At 42.0% G+C, this 16,365-nt stretch overlaps 1 protein-coding gene across 1 annotated transcript in view; it reads left to right on the forward strand.

Annotated features, from left to right (window-relative positions):
* Positions 1-16,365, forward strand: part of LOC121358005 (transcription factor RFX3-like) — a 96,088-nt gene that overhangs the window by 32,709 nt on the left and 47,014 nt on the right. Inside the window, exon 3 of the mRNA XM_041475834.1 lies at positions 13,730-13,979. Within this exon, the coding sequence (XP_041331768.1) occupies positions 13,730-13,979 (250 nt within the window). The remainder of the gene's footprint in view (positions 1-13,729; positions 13,980-16,365) is intronic.

Below are 16,365 nucleotides of genomic sequence, written 5' to 3' on the forward strand. Positions count from 1 at the left end.
ACAGGACCACACAAGATGAATGCCAGGGTCCTGAAGGAATTTGCTGATGTGGTTGCTAAGCCATTCTCCATTGTATTTGAGAAGTTATGGCAGTCAGACCACATCCCTGATGACTGGAACTAAGCGCCCATTAAAAAATGTTAAAAGGACCACCCTGAGAACTACCAACCAGTAGACCTCACCTCCATGTCCAGTAAGATCATGGGACAGATCCTCCTGGAACATATATTGATGCATACGGATGACAGGGAGGAGATTAGCACATGACTTCTCTAAAGGCAAATTGTGCATGATCATTTTAGTGGTCTTCTACAATGGAGTGACTGCATCAGTGGAAAAGGGAAGAGCTACAGATGTCATCTACCTGGACTTCTGTAAGGCCTTTGAAATGGTCCCCCAAAACATTCTGATCACTAAATTGGAGAGATATGGGGACTGTTAGATGGATAAGGAATTTGCTGGATGGCCATGTCCAGAGACTTACAGTCAATAGTGCAGTGTTCAAGTGAAAACCAGTGACAACTGGTATCTGTCAGGGGTCCATATTGAGACCAGTACTGTTTAATATCTTCATCAATGACACAGTGAGTTTGAGTGCACCCTCAGCAAGTTTGCAGATGACACCAAGCTGAGTGGTACAGTTGACATCCCTTCCCTTTGTGTTCCTCTGAGAAGCTGACATGGTCAATAGGCCCACTAAAGTGCCTCTGTAGCAATGCATGCAGCATGGGTAACAGACAGGAAAAGGGAAGGAATGGGATGCCATCAAGAAGGATCTTGACAGGCTGGAGAGGAGTGGGCCCATGCAAACCTCATGAAGTTCACCAAGGCCAAGTGCAAGATCCTGCACCTGTATCAGGGCAATCCCCAGTATCAATACAGACTAGGGATGAATAGATTGAGAGCAGCCCTGAAAGGAAGGACTTGGGGATATACTAGTAAATGAAAAATTTGCCATGGGCTGGCAATGTGCCCTTGCAACCCAGAAAACCAATCACATCCTGGGCTGCATAAAAGGCAGCATGGCCAGCAGTTTGAGGGCAGTGAATTCTCCCCCTCTACTTCACTGTCATGATACCCCCACCTGGAGTACAACATCCAGTTCTGTTACAGAAAGTCCAGAGGAGAGCCACAAAGATTATTAGAGGGCTGGAACACCTCTTGTAAGAGGAAAGATTATGAGAGTTGGTGTTCAGCCTAGAGAAGAGAAGGCTCTGGGGAGACTTTATTGCAGCCTTTCAATATATAAAGGGGGCAGAGAGGCACTTTTTGCCAGAGCTTGTACTGACAGGACAAGGGGCAATAGTTTTAAACTGAAAGAGGCAATGTTTGCATTTAGATTTAGGGATCAGGAGCATAGTGAAATGCTTGTACACCAATGCACTCAGTATGAGAAACGAACAGGACGAACATGTTGTAGTTGATTGACTTTGGCTGAATTCCAGGTGCCCACCAAGCCACTTTATAACTCTCCTTCCCAGTGGGACAGAGGAGAGAAAATCAGATGGAAAACAAGTTGAGATAAGGTGAGATAAGGTTGAGATAAGGCAGCTTACTGAAGTAAAAGCAAAAGTTTGCATGAACATAAGCAGAGAAAAAGAAAAAGTTTATTCTCTATAGTGAGTGATGTTTAGACACTTCCCAGGAAGCAGGGCTTCAGCACATGAAGTGGTTGATCTGGAAGGCAAACATAAATAACGAATGCCCACCATTCTTCCTCCCTCCTTTAGCTTTTATATTTAAGCTGACATTATATGGTATGAAATATCCCTTTGGTTAATTTGGGTCAGCTGGCCTAGTTGTGTCCCCTCCCAGGATCTTGCCCACTCCCAGCCCCTTGATGGAGGGGGACAGGATGTTGGGGAGACAGCACTGATACTGTGCCAGCACTGCTCAGCAGCAGCCAAAACACTGGTGTGTTATCAACACCTTTTCAGCTCCCAATGCAAAGCACAGCACTGGGAGGGCTGCTATGGGAAAATGAATTCCAGTTCAGCCAGACCAAATACACGTTTGACCACCCTTAGAGTAAAAAAGAAATATTTCTTAGAAGCTATGCTAAAGCACATGGAGGACAGGGAGGTGATTCGGGACAGTCAGCATGGCTTCCCTGAGAGCAAGTACTGCCTGACCAATCTAGTGGCCTTCTATGATGGAGTGACTCCATCAGTGGACAAGGGAAGGGCTACAGATGTCATTTATTTGGACTTCTGTAATGATGCCTTTTCGCTGGCCCTAAAATCATGAGCCAGACACAGGGTGATAAAAAGGGGTTACCTTTATAAGGATCCTTTGGTGCACAATTGGCCAGGTGGAAAACACTGAAGATGCACATGCAGCATAATGCATATACAATTTTTATAGGTTTTGCAAATTAGCATATCTGACAAGAATCCCCAAGTAGAAGCATAATTGGTGAGGTAATTCCCCTCCAGTTCAACCCTTTTTTAAATTCCCCCTCCTCTAGATAGGAACTAAACTCTGTTTATTAAAATGTGTCTCGAAGAGCTGGTTCCAACCTTGGTTCCCAGGAAGAACCAAGATAGGAAAGGAGCCTTGGACCCTCAGCTTGGAGCCTCTGGAATGTGTTTTGTATTTCTGCCTATCAGTCTAGGGAAAAAATACTGGAGCTAACTACAAATACAGTAATAGGCTACAGAGCTACAAATATATGTGTAAAAATACAGAGAATATATTAAAAAAAAAAAAAAGGGCAAAGAATCAGTTTGACATCAGTAAAGCCTTTGACATGGTCTCCCATATCCTTCTCTCTAAATTGGAGAGATGGATTGAGTGGGTAGACTGTTAGGTGGATAAGGAATTAGTTGGACAGTTGCATCCAAAGGGTCGTGATCAATGGTTCAGAGTCCTGATGGACATCAGTGACAAGTGGTATCCTTCAGGGATCTATATTGGGACCAGTGTTATTTAGTATCTTCATCAATGACAGACAAAGGGATCAAGTCCACCCTCAGCAGAATTGCAGATGACACCAAGATGAGTGGTGCAGTTGACACACCTGAAGAATGGGATGCCATCCAGAGGAACCTGGACAAGCTTGAGAACCAGGCCCATGAGAACCTCATAAGGTTTAACAAGACCAAGTGCTGGTGCTTCACCTGGGTCCAGGTGAACTCTGGTGTTAATATAGACTGGGGGATGAACTGATCGAGAGCAGCCCTGGTGAGAAGGACTTGAGGGTGCTAGGGGATGAGAGACTGGACATGAGCTGGCAATGTGTGCTTGCAGCCCAGAAAGCCAACTGTGTCCTTGGGCTGCATCAAAAGCAGCATGGCCAGAAAGCTGAGGGAGGTGATTCTGCCCCTTTACTCCACTCTGGTGTCCTGAGGTGACTATATGATGCTTTTATCCCCAATCGGCTTGTTCTGTTTATGCTGAATAATAAGTTTTGCACCTTTAACACTTGTTCCAAAGAGTGAAGGGAGGAGGGAAGAAGCGCGCAGTTTGTTTTCAGACACTGCCCTCACTCCTTCACATTCCTCCTCCTGGACTGTGTTGTTTGCGGATGGACAGAGTGGGACAGAGCTCTCCTTTGCTTTTAGTTAGTTTTAGCTAGCTGAGGCAAAGAAGTTCCCGAAACTGGGGTTTTTTCCCCCTTTTCTTTGGACCTGTTTAAACCTGCTTTGGACTGAACACCAGAAGAGCAGCGACAACTCGCACTTGTGGCCCACCGGGCTGGGCCTGGGCCGCAGCATTTCCAGGGCTAGAAGGACTGATAAGAAACTGAATAAGCCAAGCTGCAACCCAGGGAGGGGACTTTTCTGAGTTTGTCATCTCTTTTAAAGCAGCAAGAGGTTTTATTGTTTAATATTGTTTAGGTTTTATTGTTTAATAAACAGGTTTTTTTCCACTTTTCTCCAAGGAGGTATTTTCTCCCGAACCGGTTGGGGGGAGGAGCCAATTAAATCTGCTTTTCTAGAAGAACCCCTTTGGAGGTTCTCTCCCAAATTTGCCATGAACCAAGACAAATACATTTAATGGCACCCAAGGCGTGGCTTGAGAAAGTAGAAAAAACCTTTATTGATTGCATGTTGGTTGTGCTTGCTCTGTAGTGAGTTAAAGCAGTCAGTAGCCATGTTGCTTGAATTCGTAATGTCTCTTGGGGTGGAGGCCTTCATGTGTTTCTAGTCTCTAGACTTTTTTGAGGTTTCAATACCTTTCTGGTCACTAAGATTATTGTCCCTAACACGTAGTTTTTAAAGTAGAGGGGCACAGATTAGAATAGCTATTGTGCTGGGCTTGGTAATAATGATTTATAGAGCATTTACAAAAATACTAGTCTGTTTACAATATGTATAGTTTATGGTTTCTTCGTCCTACCATGCATCCCAGTTCCAGTAGTATGTTTTGGGAATTTATTAATAATTGCACCCGGTTTGTTAGAGGAAGAGCAAAGATTGAGGCTTTCCAGCCTTTCCTTTCTTTCTTCTCCTTTGAATCTGTTATGTCACTTTTTGAAAATGTTCCGTTTCCCCTGAATGTTAGAGAGACCATCTTTCTAATATTTAATCTGGTAAGCTTCCTCTATATAGTCTGCAGCTTCTCTAGAATGAAGGCTAAAATGTCCAGAGGACCTGATAAGACCCCTAACCCAGAAGTAGACCCAGGCGTGGAAAATCCTGAGTAGTGTAGAAAATGAGAAAATATGAGCCAAACCCTGAAAGAATTTTCTGACCCTGTAAACTGAGATTTTCCACGTAAACAAATTGAAAACCCAGCTGAAGTAGAGAAATACATGAAAAAGAAGTGCCATGATTACTCTAAAGAGAAAAAACTCATTGCAAGAAGCTGGGCCCTGGCCTATGCTTATCGCACACTGCTAGATACTGTAAAGCAGCAAATAGAGGCAGGGGGGCAGGGAAATAAATAAATGGCTACTCCAGTCACTCAAGCTGCAGCCAACACCCCAGCTACTCAAGCTATAACTAAACCAGACAGTGAGCCTAAGACACTGGCAGTTGCCGCAGGAAAGAAGCACACAAGCAAAACCAATCAGCCAGTAACCGACAATGATGATCCAAGAGAAAGACCCTCAACACAAATTACTAATACAAAAGCCAAAGTTAAAGCAAATGACACAAGATCAGAAGCCACTATTGAGTCCTATTCCCTGAAGGACCTTCGTGGCCTAAGAAAGGATTACACTTGAAGACCTGATAAATCTATAATTAATTAGTTAGTCTGTCTTTGAAATGCTGCAGGAGAGGCTACAGTTTTAGACGGTAGTGAAGCAAGGCATTTGAGATCCCTGTCACATGATCCTGTCATCGACCAAGGAATGGTGAGGGGGGCTAATCCTCACAGCCTCTGGGCATGGGTCCTGGGAAGTGTAGCACAAAGATACCTGTGTGCAGACGATCTCTATATGCAACAAACTCAGTAGAAAACCATAGAACAAGAGATTCATCGCTTAAGAAAAATAGCAGTAGCAGAGATTGTCTTCTCAGATGACATAAACACTGTAAATCCAAACTTGGTACCATGTACATCCGTGACGTAACGAAAACTTTTACGACTTGGGCTACAAGAATATGCTCCTGCTTTAGTAATAATGAAACAAGATAACAGCGAGGAGACTGTGCTTAATATGGCAAAGAAGCTCCGAGCATATGCAAATGCTGTACATGGCCCAACACATACCAGAATCGCAGCGGTGGAAACACGCCTTCAGAAATTAGAAGACAAGATAGAAGAGAATCACAAAAAAACTCAAAAAGGAGATTAATAAAAGCTTTCTCCAAATCTCAGCAGTACAGATCAGAAGTTCTAGTACCCAATGCAGACATTCCCCAGATGGAGAAAGAAAGTACACCCCACAAGCTGAACTGTAGTTCTTCCTGTGCGATTGCGGAGAAAACATGAAAAGATAGGATAGAAAATCTACTGCTGCTCTGACCCAATGGGTTTGTGAACTGATGACTCAAAAAAAAGTTCCAAAAAAGAAGCAGCTCCAGTGGCCCATAACCGAACTGCCATATATCATGATAATGACAATATTTTCAATCCCCTTGAAGGAACCTCCAAGACATATGCCCAGAGAAAGATAACCAGGCTTAGAGGGGCCCTGCCTCTGGCCAGGTAGAGGCTAGAGAAAACCGTGTTTTTTAGACTGTGTGAATTCGTTAGCCTAACACATCTGAACCACAAAAATATAAAGCTTTAGCTGATACTGGTGCGCAATACACATTAATCCCATCAAGACATGTGGGGGCAGAATCTGTTTCTATCATTGGTGTAACAAAAGAATCACAAAATTTTACTTTAGTAAAAGCTGAGGTGAGCCTGACTAAAAATAAGTAGAAGAAATACCCTGTTGTGACTAACCCAGAAACCCCATGCATTTTAAGCATAGACTTCCTCCAAAGTGGGTATTTCAAAGACCCAAAAGAATTCAAATAAGCATTTAGAATACCTGCTGTAGAAACAAAAAGCATCAAGCAATTGAACACCTTACTTAAACTATCAAAAAACCCATCTACAATAAGACTCCTAAAAATAGAAGAGCAACAAGTGCCAATTAGCACCTCAACAGTGCACTGCCAACAGTACCAAACAAATCAAAATGCTGTAATCCCCATCCACAAAATAATCCGTAAGCAAAAGAGCCAAGAGATAGTCAGCAAGACCCGCTCACCCTTCAACAACCCCATTTAGCCTGTGTGTAAATGTGAAAGAAAATGAAAATTTACTGTAAACTATCATGCATTGAATGAAGTAACTATACCGCTGAGCACTGCTGTACCAGACATGCTGGAACTCCAATACGAGCTAAAGCCCAAAGCAACAAAGTAGTATGCCACTATCAATATTGCCAGTACATTTTTCTCCATTCCTCTGGCAGCAAAATGCAAGCCTCAGTTTGCCTTCACCTAAAGAGGCGTGCAGTACACCTAAAACCGACTGCCCCAGAGGTAGAAGCACAGTCCTACCATCTACCATAAACTAATCCAGAATGCACTAAAAAAAAGTGAAGCTCCAGAACATCTACAATATATTGATGACATCATTGTGTGAAAAAATACAGCAACAGAAGTGTTTAAGAAAAAAAAGAAAATCATCCAGAGTCTCCTAAAAGCTGGCTTCACCATCAAAAAAAGCAAAGTCAAAAGACCTGCTCACAAAATCCAGTTTCTAAGAGTGAAGTAGCAAAATAGACAGCGTCAGATTCCCACCAATGTCATCAACAAAATCACGTCTCCACCATCCAGCAAGAAAGAAACACAAACTTTCCTAAGCGCCATAAGTTTTTAGAGAATACATATTCCTAAATGCAGTCAAATTGTGAGCCCTCTCTACCTGGTCACCCGTAAGAAGAACACTTACCCCTGGGGCCCTGAACAGCAAGAAAACTTTGCCCAAATTAAGCAAGAGATTGCTCATACAGTAGCCCTTAACCCAGTCAGGACAGGACCAGATGTGAAAAACGTGCTCTACTCTTCAACCAAGAACCATAGTTTATCCTAAAGCCTTTGGCAGAAGGTGCCTAAGACTCAAAGCCGACCACTAAAATTTTAGAGTCAAAGCTGCAAAGAGTCTGAAGCCAACTATACTCCAACAAAAAAGAAAATTTTAGCAACCTATAAAAAAATCCAAGCCACCTCAAAAGTAATAAGCACTAAAGCACAACTTCTCCTGGCACCCTGACTACCAGTACTAGAGTAGATGTTCAAAGCAAAAGTTCCCTCTATCCACCATGCCACCAGTGCCACATGAAGCAAATAGATTACTCTCATCACACAGCGCACCCATATTAGAAAACTGAATCGCCCTAGAATTCTGAAAATAATTACAAACTGGCCAAAAAGTAAAAACTTTAGTCTCATTAATAAAAAAAAAACAAGAAGTGACGTGTGCTAAAAAAACGCCACCATATAACCAACTGCCAGCGGAAGAAACATGATACACTCTTTTTACTAATAGTTCTTGCCACATTGTGAAAATAAATCGGAAGTAGAAAGCAGCCGTATAGAGACCCACACAACAAGTCACAGAGGCCACTAAAAAATAAAGTAGATCAAGCCAACTTGCTGAACTCAAAGCTATTCAACTAACCCTAGACATTACTAAAAAAGAGAAGTAAACAAAGCTCTACCTCTACACTGATTCATAGATAGTAGCCAATACTCTATAAAAATGGCTAGAAAAGTAGAAAAAAGCTAATTAGCAGCATAGTGAAAAACCAATTTGAACTGCTGATAAGTGAAAAACCATTGCTACCAAAGTAGGGAAGCTACCTATAAAAGTCCACCATGCAAATGCCCATGTCCCCAAGAGTAAAACCAATGAAGAGCACCAAAACAATGAGCAGGTAGACCAGGCTGCAAAGATAAAAGTGTCAAAGATAGACTTAAATTAAGACAAGAAAAAGTTATTCCTAGCTTGATGGGCTCATGATGCCTCAAATCATCAGAGTAAAGATGCCACCTATAAGTGAACACAAGACTGAAAAGCAAATTTAACCATAGACAGTATTTCGCAAGTTATCCACGACTTTGCGACGTGTGCTACCATCAAGCAGGCCAAACGAGTGAAGCCCCTATAGTATAATAAGTGATAGTCCAAATACAAGTATGAAGAAGTCTAGCAAATTGACTATATCACACTACACCAAACATGCCAAAACAAGCGCTGTGCTGACCGTAGTAGAAACCACCACAAAATAGTTAAAAACCTACCCTGTGCCTCATGCTACAACCCATAACATCATCCTAAACCTTAAAAAACAAGTCATGTAAAGACATAATACCCCTGAAAAGATTGAGTCAGACAACAAAACTCATTTCAAAAACAACCTTATCAACACCTAGGCTAGGGAACATAACATTAAGTGAGTGTACCATATCCCCTACCATGCACCAGCTGTAGGCAAAGTAGAAAAATACAACAGACTGTTAAAAACTACCTTAAAAGCATTAAATAAAAAATCTTTCAAAAATTAAAAGCAGCATCTAACAAAAGTCAACTGGTTAGTTAACACCTGAAGCTCTACTAACCAAGTAGGCCCTGCCCAATCTAAGCCTTTGGATAAAGTAGATAAAGTCCCAGTAGTACATGTCAGAAGTTTGTTAAAGAAGACAGTTTAGATCAATTTTGCCTCAAGTACAAACAAACCCATTCATAAAGTTGTTTTTGCTGAAAAAACAAGTTGCATATAGTAAATAATGCAAAAAAGAAAAAACACAATGTGTACCTCAAGAAAATCAGATTGTTAAGTGAAAACTATGTATAAATATCACTATTTGCTGAATGTTACTACCATTGTCTGTGTATAGCTGTATATTGGATGTATAATGTATGTGTTTGTAGAGTTAGAATATATATTAGTTTTAGTAATAAGCTGACGATATAGAAATAAGAGGTAGAATGTCCTAAGTTAACTATATGATGCTTTTATCCCCAATCGGCTTGTTCTGTTTATGCTGAATAAATTTTGCACCTTTAAAACTTATTCCAAAGAGTAAAAAGAAGAAAAAAGAAGCACACAGTTTATTTTCAAACACTGCACTCACTCCTCCACATTCCTCCTCCTGGACTGTGTTGTCTGGGAATAAACAGACAGCGGGACAGAGCTCTCCTTTTTTTTTAGTTAATTTTAGCTATCTGAAACAAAGAAGTTCCCAAAACTGTAAGGTTTTTTCCCCCCTTTTCTTTAGACCTGTTTAAACCTGCTCTAAACTAAACACCAAAAAAAGCAGCAACAGCTCACACCTGTGGCCCATTGGGCCGGGCCTGGGCTGCAGCATTTCCAGCGCTAGAAGGACTGATAAGAAACTGAGTAAGCCAAGCTGCAACCTGGTGAGGGGACTTTTCTGAATTTGTCATCTCTTTTAAAGCAACACGAAGTTTTATTGTTTAATAAACAGGTTTTTTTCCACTTTTCTCCAAGAAAGTATTTTCTCCCGAACCGGTTAAGAGAAGAAGACAATTAAATCTGCTTTTCTAGAGGAGCCCCTTTAAAAGTTCTCTCCCAAATTTGCCATGAACCAAAACAAATACATCTGGTGAGACTGTTTTGGATGGAGTGAGAGCTTTAGTTAGGCCCTACCTTAGGCTCAGATTTTTGGCAGCATCTCTGCTTAAGTGACCCTCACCTAAATCACTCTAGCTCCCAAGTTCTTAAGAATGGTCGATTAAGTCTATTGTAAAATGAGTTATTTATTGAACAGATATGAGGTAACAGACAAAAGGCCTTAAACAGAGTTACTGCACAGTATAAACTAAAAGAACTACTAGTAGATTATATAAAACAGTGCATGACATAAAGGCACCTATATTATAGCTAGCAAAGAAATAGTATAGATTAGGAGTCAGTGTAATTTACTACCGAATTGACAACAGTATACACAGAGTCCTTTCACTCAGCTGCCAGGAGAGTAACCCAAAACTCATGGTAGGAGAAAATAGTAGGAGATGGGACTTCGCAGTGGTGGTGAATTCTTCCCAAAGCGACTGCAGCCTATCTCCCCTCTGGTCCCAAGAGCGAGAGAGAGCTCAGAGCTGAGCCCAGCCCCTTACCCCCAGCCAAAATCTCACAGTATCTCTGCCCTTCCCAAGAGAAAAGCCCTTGGCTAAGGGGGTGCAGCTGGCTGCACCCCTTCCCCCCACCTTGGACACTTCTTTTGTGTCTCTTAAGTACTGGTCATTAATATCTCATAGCAGCAAATGGGAGAAAATTTCCTGAGAGAAAAAGAAAAAAAACCCATCCTAACCTCCCACAAAGATTAACTGGTTAATGAGGCCCAAATGTTTAATAGTTGGAAGGAATTGTGTAAAATTGCTGCTGTTCCTTTGACTTTTCTATTCCCTTCACAAATCCTTTCACAAAATGTAGTTCTATTTTAGTTTTCCCTTCTTTCTCATAATGTTATAGGTAAAAATTGATCCAGCCAATTAGATCAAAAATAAAAATATAATTTATTTGTGACCGATATACAGTCCCGACCACCAACAATCAAGAAGTAGCGCCGACCCCGGGATCGGAGCGGGTGAACTATGGTCCAGCCTCTATTGCACTGGATCCCCCTGTTCACCATCAAGGCCTGGCAGAATTCGGTTTTTATACTCTTTTTCTTGCCCGTGGAGGAGTCCCTTTGTCCCCTCCTGGAGTCCTTCATATTCATGCAGTGTCTATTCTCTGTCCTGTGCTGGACAAAGCCACTTCTGGGAATTGATGTGTATCAGTCTCCAGTTCCCGGAATCCTTCATTCAGATGTATGTCCTTGATGGTCCTGTCTATCTGAGGTGGACATCTACATGGGCCATCATCACTGGGCATTTTCTTGTTCATGCCATCAGGGAGTGCCCATCTCCTGTGCCGGCTAGGTTTTCTTCCTATGTTAATGATGCACGTCCTCCTCGGCTGCGAGCTGTCCTGTGTGGCAATCACCCTCTCCCCTCGGCTGGCATGATCTTAAAGCTTTATTTTATATTACATTAATAATCTTATATTTCCAGCACGAATTACCCCCTTATTCATAACAATAATAACACTGTACATATTGCTGTCCAATTTAAAATTTCACTCTGCTGAACTGAATGTCTTAAAATACAAATGAGCTCAGAATTTCAAGCTTCAGACAGAGAATTTCAGTGAATTTGAAATCAAAGCAAAGCATTTATAGGACTCCTGTATATAGGACCCGCTTGGCTGACATTTTTTTGTCACGTTTACAGTTTTGTTATAGATGGATAATGAGATGATTGGCTTTCGCAATGAAGGGATGAATATTGTGTGATTATTAAGGGAAGCTTTATTGATGTATAGTTATGTTATTGTAGTTTGTTGTTTAGATGTCCTCTGTTCTCCCCATAGTCCCCTTTCCCCCCCTTTGTATTGTTGCCATCAGACAGCCTGGGTTATCTAGGACAACCCCAGCATATAAAAGGCAAATCATCCATCTTGAAGAGGAGCTGTGTGGTAGGCAGCCACGAGGGAGGCTCCCAGGCCTGTTTTTCCTTATTTAGTCCTTTTGTTGTATTTTTGTTAAGGTTTAATAAACCTTTTAAATTTTTTAGAGTGAGCAGTCATTTCTCACAGTTTTGTAACGTACACAGTTGTTGTGGTTTAACCCCAGCCAGCAACTAAGCACCACACAGCTGTTCATTCACTCCTCCCTCCCTGCAGTGGGATGGGGAAGAGAATTGGGAAAAATGGTTTGACAGTTGGACTTGACAATTGTTGAGGTTGATGGTTGGATTTGATTATCTTAAAGGTCTTTTTCAACCTTGATGGTTCTATGATTCAGTGATTTTATGAATAGCAAGCCTCATGGGTTGAGATAAAGAAAGTTTACTAAGATAAAAAAGGAAGAGAAAAAATAGAATATACAAAACAAATTATGCAAAATGCAATGGCTCACCACTTGCTGACTGATTCCCAGCCCATCCCTGAGCGGTGATTCCAGCCCCCTGGCGAACTTCTCCCAGATTATATGCTGAGCATGACATCATAGAATGTTAAGGGCTGGGAGGAGTGGCTTTAAAGATTATCTAGTCTCAAGTCCCCTGCCATGGGCAGGGATGCCACCCACTAGATCAGGTTGCTCAAGGCCTTATCCAACCTGGCCTTGAAAACTGTCAGGTTTGGGGCATCTACAACCTCCCTGGGCAACCTGTTCCAGTGCCTCACCACCCTTACAGTAAAGAATTTCTTTCTTATGTCTAACCTAAATTTCTCTTTCAATTTTTACCCATTACTCCTTGTCCTATCACTATAGTACCTGACGAAGAGTCCCTCTCCAGCTTCCCTGTAGGTCCCTTCAGGTACTGGAAGGTTACTATGAGGCCTTCACACAACATTCTCTTCTCCAGGCTGAATAGTCCCAACTTTCTCAGCCTGTGTTTGTAGGGGAGGTGCTCCAGTCCTCCTATCAACTTCATGACCTTCCTCTGGACTTGCTCCAACAGGTCCATGCCCTTCTTATGTTGAGGGCACCAGAACTGTACTCAGTACTCCAGATGGGGTCTCAAAAGACATGAGTAGAGGGGGAGAATCACCTCCTTCAACCTGCTGCCAATTCTCCTTTTGATGCAGTCCAGGATGTGGTTGACTTCCTGAGCTGTGAGCTCACACATGGAATATCCTTTTTGTCAGTTTGGGTCAGATGTCCTGGCTGTGCCCTCTCCTAGCTTCTTGTGCACTCCCAGCCTTCTTGCTGGCTGGACATGAGAAGCAGAAAAGTCCTTGACTTAGTATAAGCACCACATAGCAACAACTAAAATCAGTATGCTATCAACATTATTCTCATCCTAAATCCAAAACACAGCACTGTATCAACTTCTACAAAGAAAATTACTTCTATTCCAGCTGAAAACAGTATACAAAATAAATGGCCTATAAATAAAAATCCAGCTTTGACTGGAGGATTTTAAAAGTTAAAACAGTTTTTTAAATTCCTGTATAATATATTAATACTTGAATGAGATCTTCCTCTCATATCTTCAATTTTTATCATACTTTTCTCCACCCATCTTCAGATGGGGCTAAAATAATTTTCTGTTAAGTTTAATGAATACTTATTTTAACAGTGAGTCCAAGTTAATTACTCAGTACTTTGACATATGAAATGTTATTTTGTATAGATGCGGGGTTTTTTTGCCAATCTTGTTAAGTTTGGTTATAGCAACTGTACACTCTTTTCTACAATGATGTTTCCCTCACTTAATTCAAATAAATAACTATTGCTTCTTTTATTTTCTTTTCCTGAAGTCGAACAACTTATCCTTACACGGAAACCCAGATGTATAGCCAAAACACTGGGGGAAATTACTTCGAAGGAAGTTCTGCACAGGCAACTACGGTGGTCTCCTCTCATAGTATGGTGGGCACCGGAGGGATTCAGATGGGTGTTGCAGGAGGACAGTTCATTAGCAACTCAGGAGGGACCTATCTGATTGGCAATTCAATGGAAAATTCTGGTCATTCAGTGACTCATACAACACGGGCCTCCCCAGCTACAGTAAGTACTTAAGAACTATGTTAAATCTTTGGGGATATTTCTTAATCACTATGATGTTCTGGCATGCTGACATGTTTCTGTAGCAAAAAGCATATTATGTTGGCAGAATCAGTAACACATGACTTTGTCTTGCAAATATTTACATTTAGTTTAACTCTGTACATGTAAATAGTATAGTGCTGTCATGGTTTAATCCCAGCTGGCAACTAAGCACCATACAGACACTCACTCTCACCCAGCAGGATGGGGAAGAGAATCAGAAGAATAAAAAGGAGAAAACTCGTGGGTTGACATAAAAACAGTTTATTAATTTTAAAATGAAAACAATAGTGATAATACTGATAGGAATAAAAAAATTATAAGGAAAAGAAAAAATATCTGAGAATGCAAATAAAATCCAAGAAAGACAAGTGATGCAAATGAAAGCAATTGCTCACCAACTGACTGAGCCAGTCCAGCTGCCCAGTCAGTCTCCAAGCAGTGGCCCCCCTGCCAATGTCTCCCCTAGTTTTATTTCTGAGTGTGACATCATATGGTATGGAATATCCCTTTGGTCAGTTAGGGTTAACTGTCCCAGCTGTGTTCCCTCGCAACTTCTTGTCTACCCCCAGCCTACTCACTGGTGGGGCAGTGTGAGAAGCAGAAAAGGCCTTGACTCTGTTTAAGTGCTGCTCAGCAATAACTAAAACATCCCTGTGTTATCAACACTGTTTTCAGCACAAATCCAAAACACAGCCCCATACCAGCTACTGTGAAGAAAACTAACTCTATTCCAGCCAAAACCAGTGCAGTTCACTGGGGATGCTTTCATGCATAAGAATGTGGATAAGACTGAAAATCTTGCTACAGCCTCCTTTCAGGTAGTTGTAGAGAGTGATATGGTCTCCCCTGAGCCACCTCTTCTCCAAGCTAAACAATCCCAGCTCCCTCAGCCCCGCTCCTCATATGACTTACTCTCCAGATTCTTCACCAGCTTCCTTGTCCTTCTTTGCACCTCAATGTCTTTCTTGTAGTAAGAGGCCCAAAACTGATCACAGTATGGGCAGGGACATCTTACACTAGATCAGGTTGCTCAAAGACCTGACCAATCTGACCTTGAACACTTCCAGGTATGGGGCATCCACAACTTCTCTGTGCAATCTGTTTCAGTGTCTCACCACCCTCATTGTAAACACTTTCTTATGGCTAATCAAAACCTACCCTCTTTCAGTGTTCACCCCTTGTCCTACTGCTACAGGCCCTACTAGAAATTTTGTCCCTGTCTTTCTTATAAGCCCTCTAAGTACTGAAAGACTACCTAGAGCCTTCTCTTCTCCAGGATGAAAATCCCCAACTCTCAGTCTTTCCTCATAGGAAAGGTGTTCCAGCCCTCTATTCATCTTTGTGTCCCTCCTCTGGAACCACTCTAACAAGTTCTTCTTGTGCTGGGCACCTCAGAGCTGAATGCAGCACTCTTAAGTGGGGTCTCACAGGAGCAAAGTAGGGAAGGAGAATTACCTCATTTGACCTGCTGGCCATGCTTCTTTTCATTCAACCCAGGATGTGATTGTCTTTCTGTGCTGCAAGTGCACATTGCCAGCTCATGGCCAGTTCTTCGTCCACCAGTGCATCCCCAAGTCCTTCTCTGCAGAGCTGCCCTCAATCTGTTCATTCCCTAGTCTGTATTGATACTGGGGATTGCTCTGACCCAGGTCCAGTACTTTGCACTTGTCCTTGGGGAACTTAATGAGATTTGCATGGGCCCACTCCTCAAGCCTGTCAAGGTCCCTCTGGATGCTACATAGCAAACCAACTGAATCACTCAGTTTGGTGTCATCTGGAATCTTGCTGAGGGTTCACTCAATCCCACTGTGTGTTACGTTGATGAAGATATTAAACAGTATTGATCCCAGTATGAACCGCAGAGGGACACCATTAGTCACTGATCTCCATTTGGACTTGGAGACATTGACTGTAACTCTTCAGACGTGGCTATACAGACAGTCTCTTATCTATTTAACAGTCCATTGATAAAACCCATATCTCTCCAATTTAGTGGCCAGAATGTTTTGGGGGACCATTTCAAAGGCCTTACAGAAGTCCAGGTAGATGACATCCATAACTCTTCCCTTTTCCACTGATGCAGTCACTCTATTGTAGAAGACCACTAGATTAGTCAGACATAATTTGCCTTTGGTGAAGTCATATTGGCTGTGTCTCTAATTACCTCCTTGTTTTCCACATTTTGACATATGCAGAATCATGGAATGGGTAAGTTGGAAGGGACCACTGGAGGTTGACTAGTCCAACCTATGTGCCCAAGCAAGGGCATTATTTAGGATTGTATCCAGACAGTTCTTGAATATCTCCAGGAAAGAAGACTCCACAGTCTCTCTGGGCAACCTGT

This window comes from Pyrgilauda ruficollis, unplaced genomic scaffold (genome assembly GCF_017590135.1).
Source record: "Pyrgilauda ruficollis isolate IOZ18807 unplaced genomic scaffold, ASM1759013v1 scaffold364, whole genome shotgun sequence".
Taxonomy (NCBI): Eukaryota; Metazoa; Chordata; class Aves; order Passeriformes; family Passeridae; genus Pyrgilauda; species Pyrgilauda ruficollis.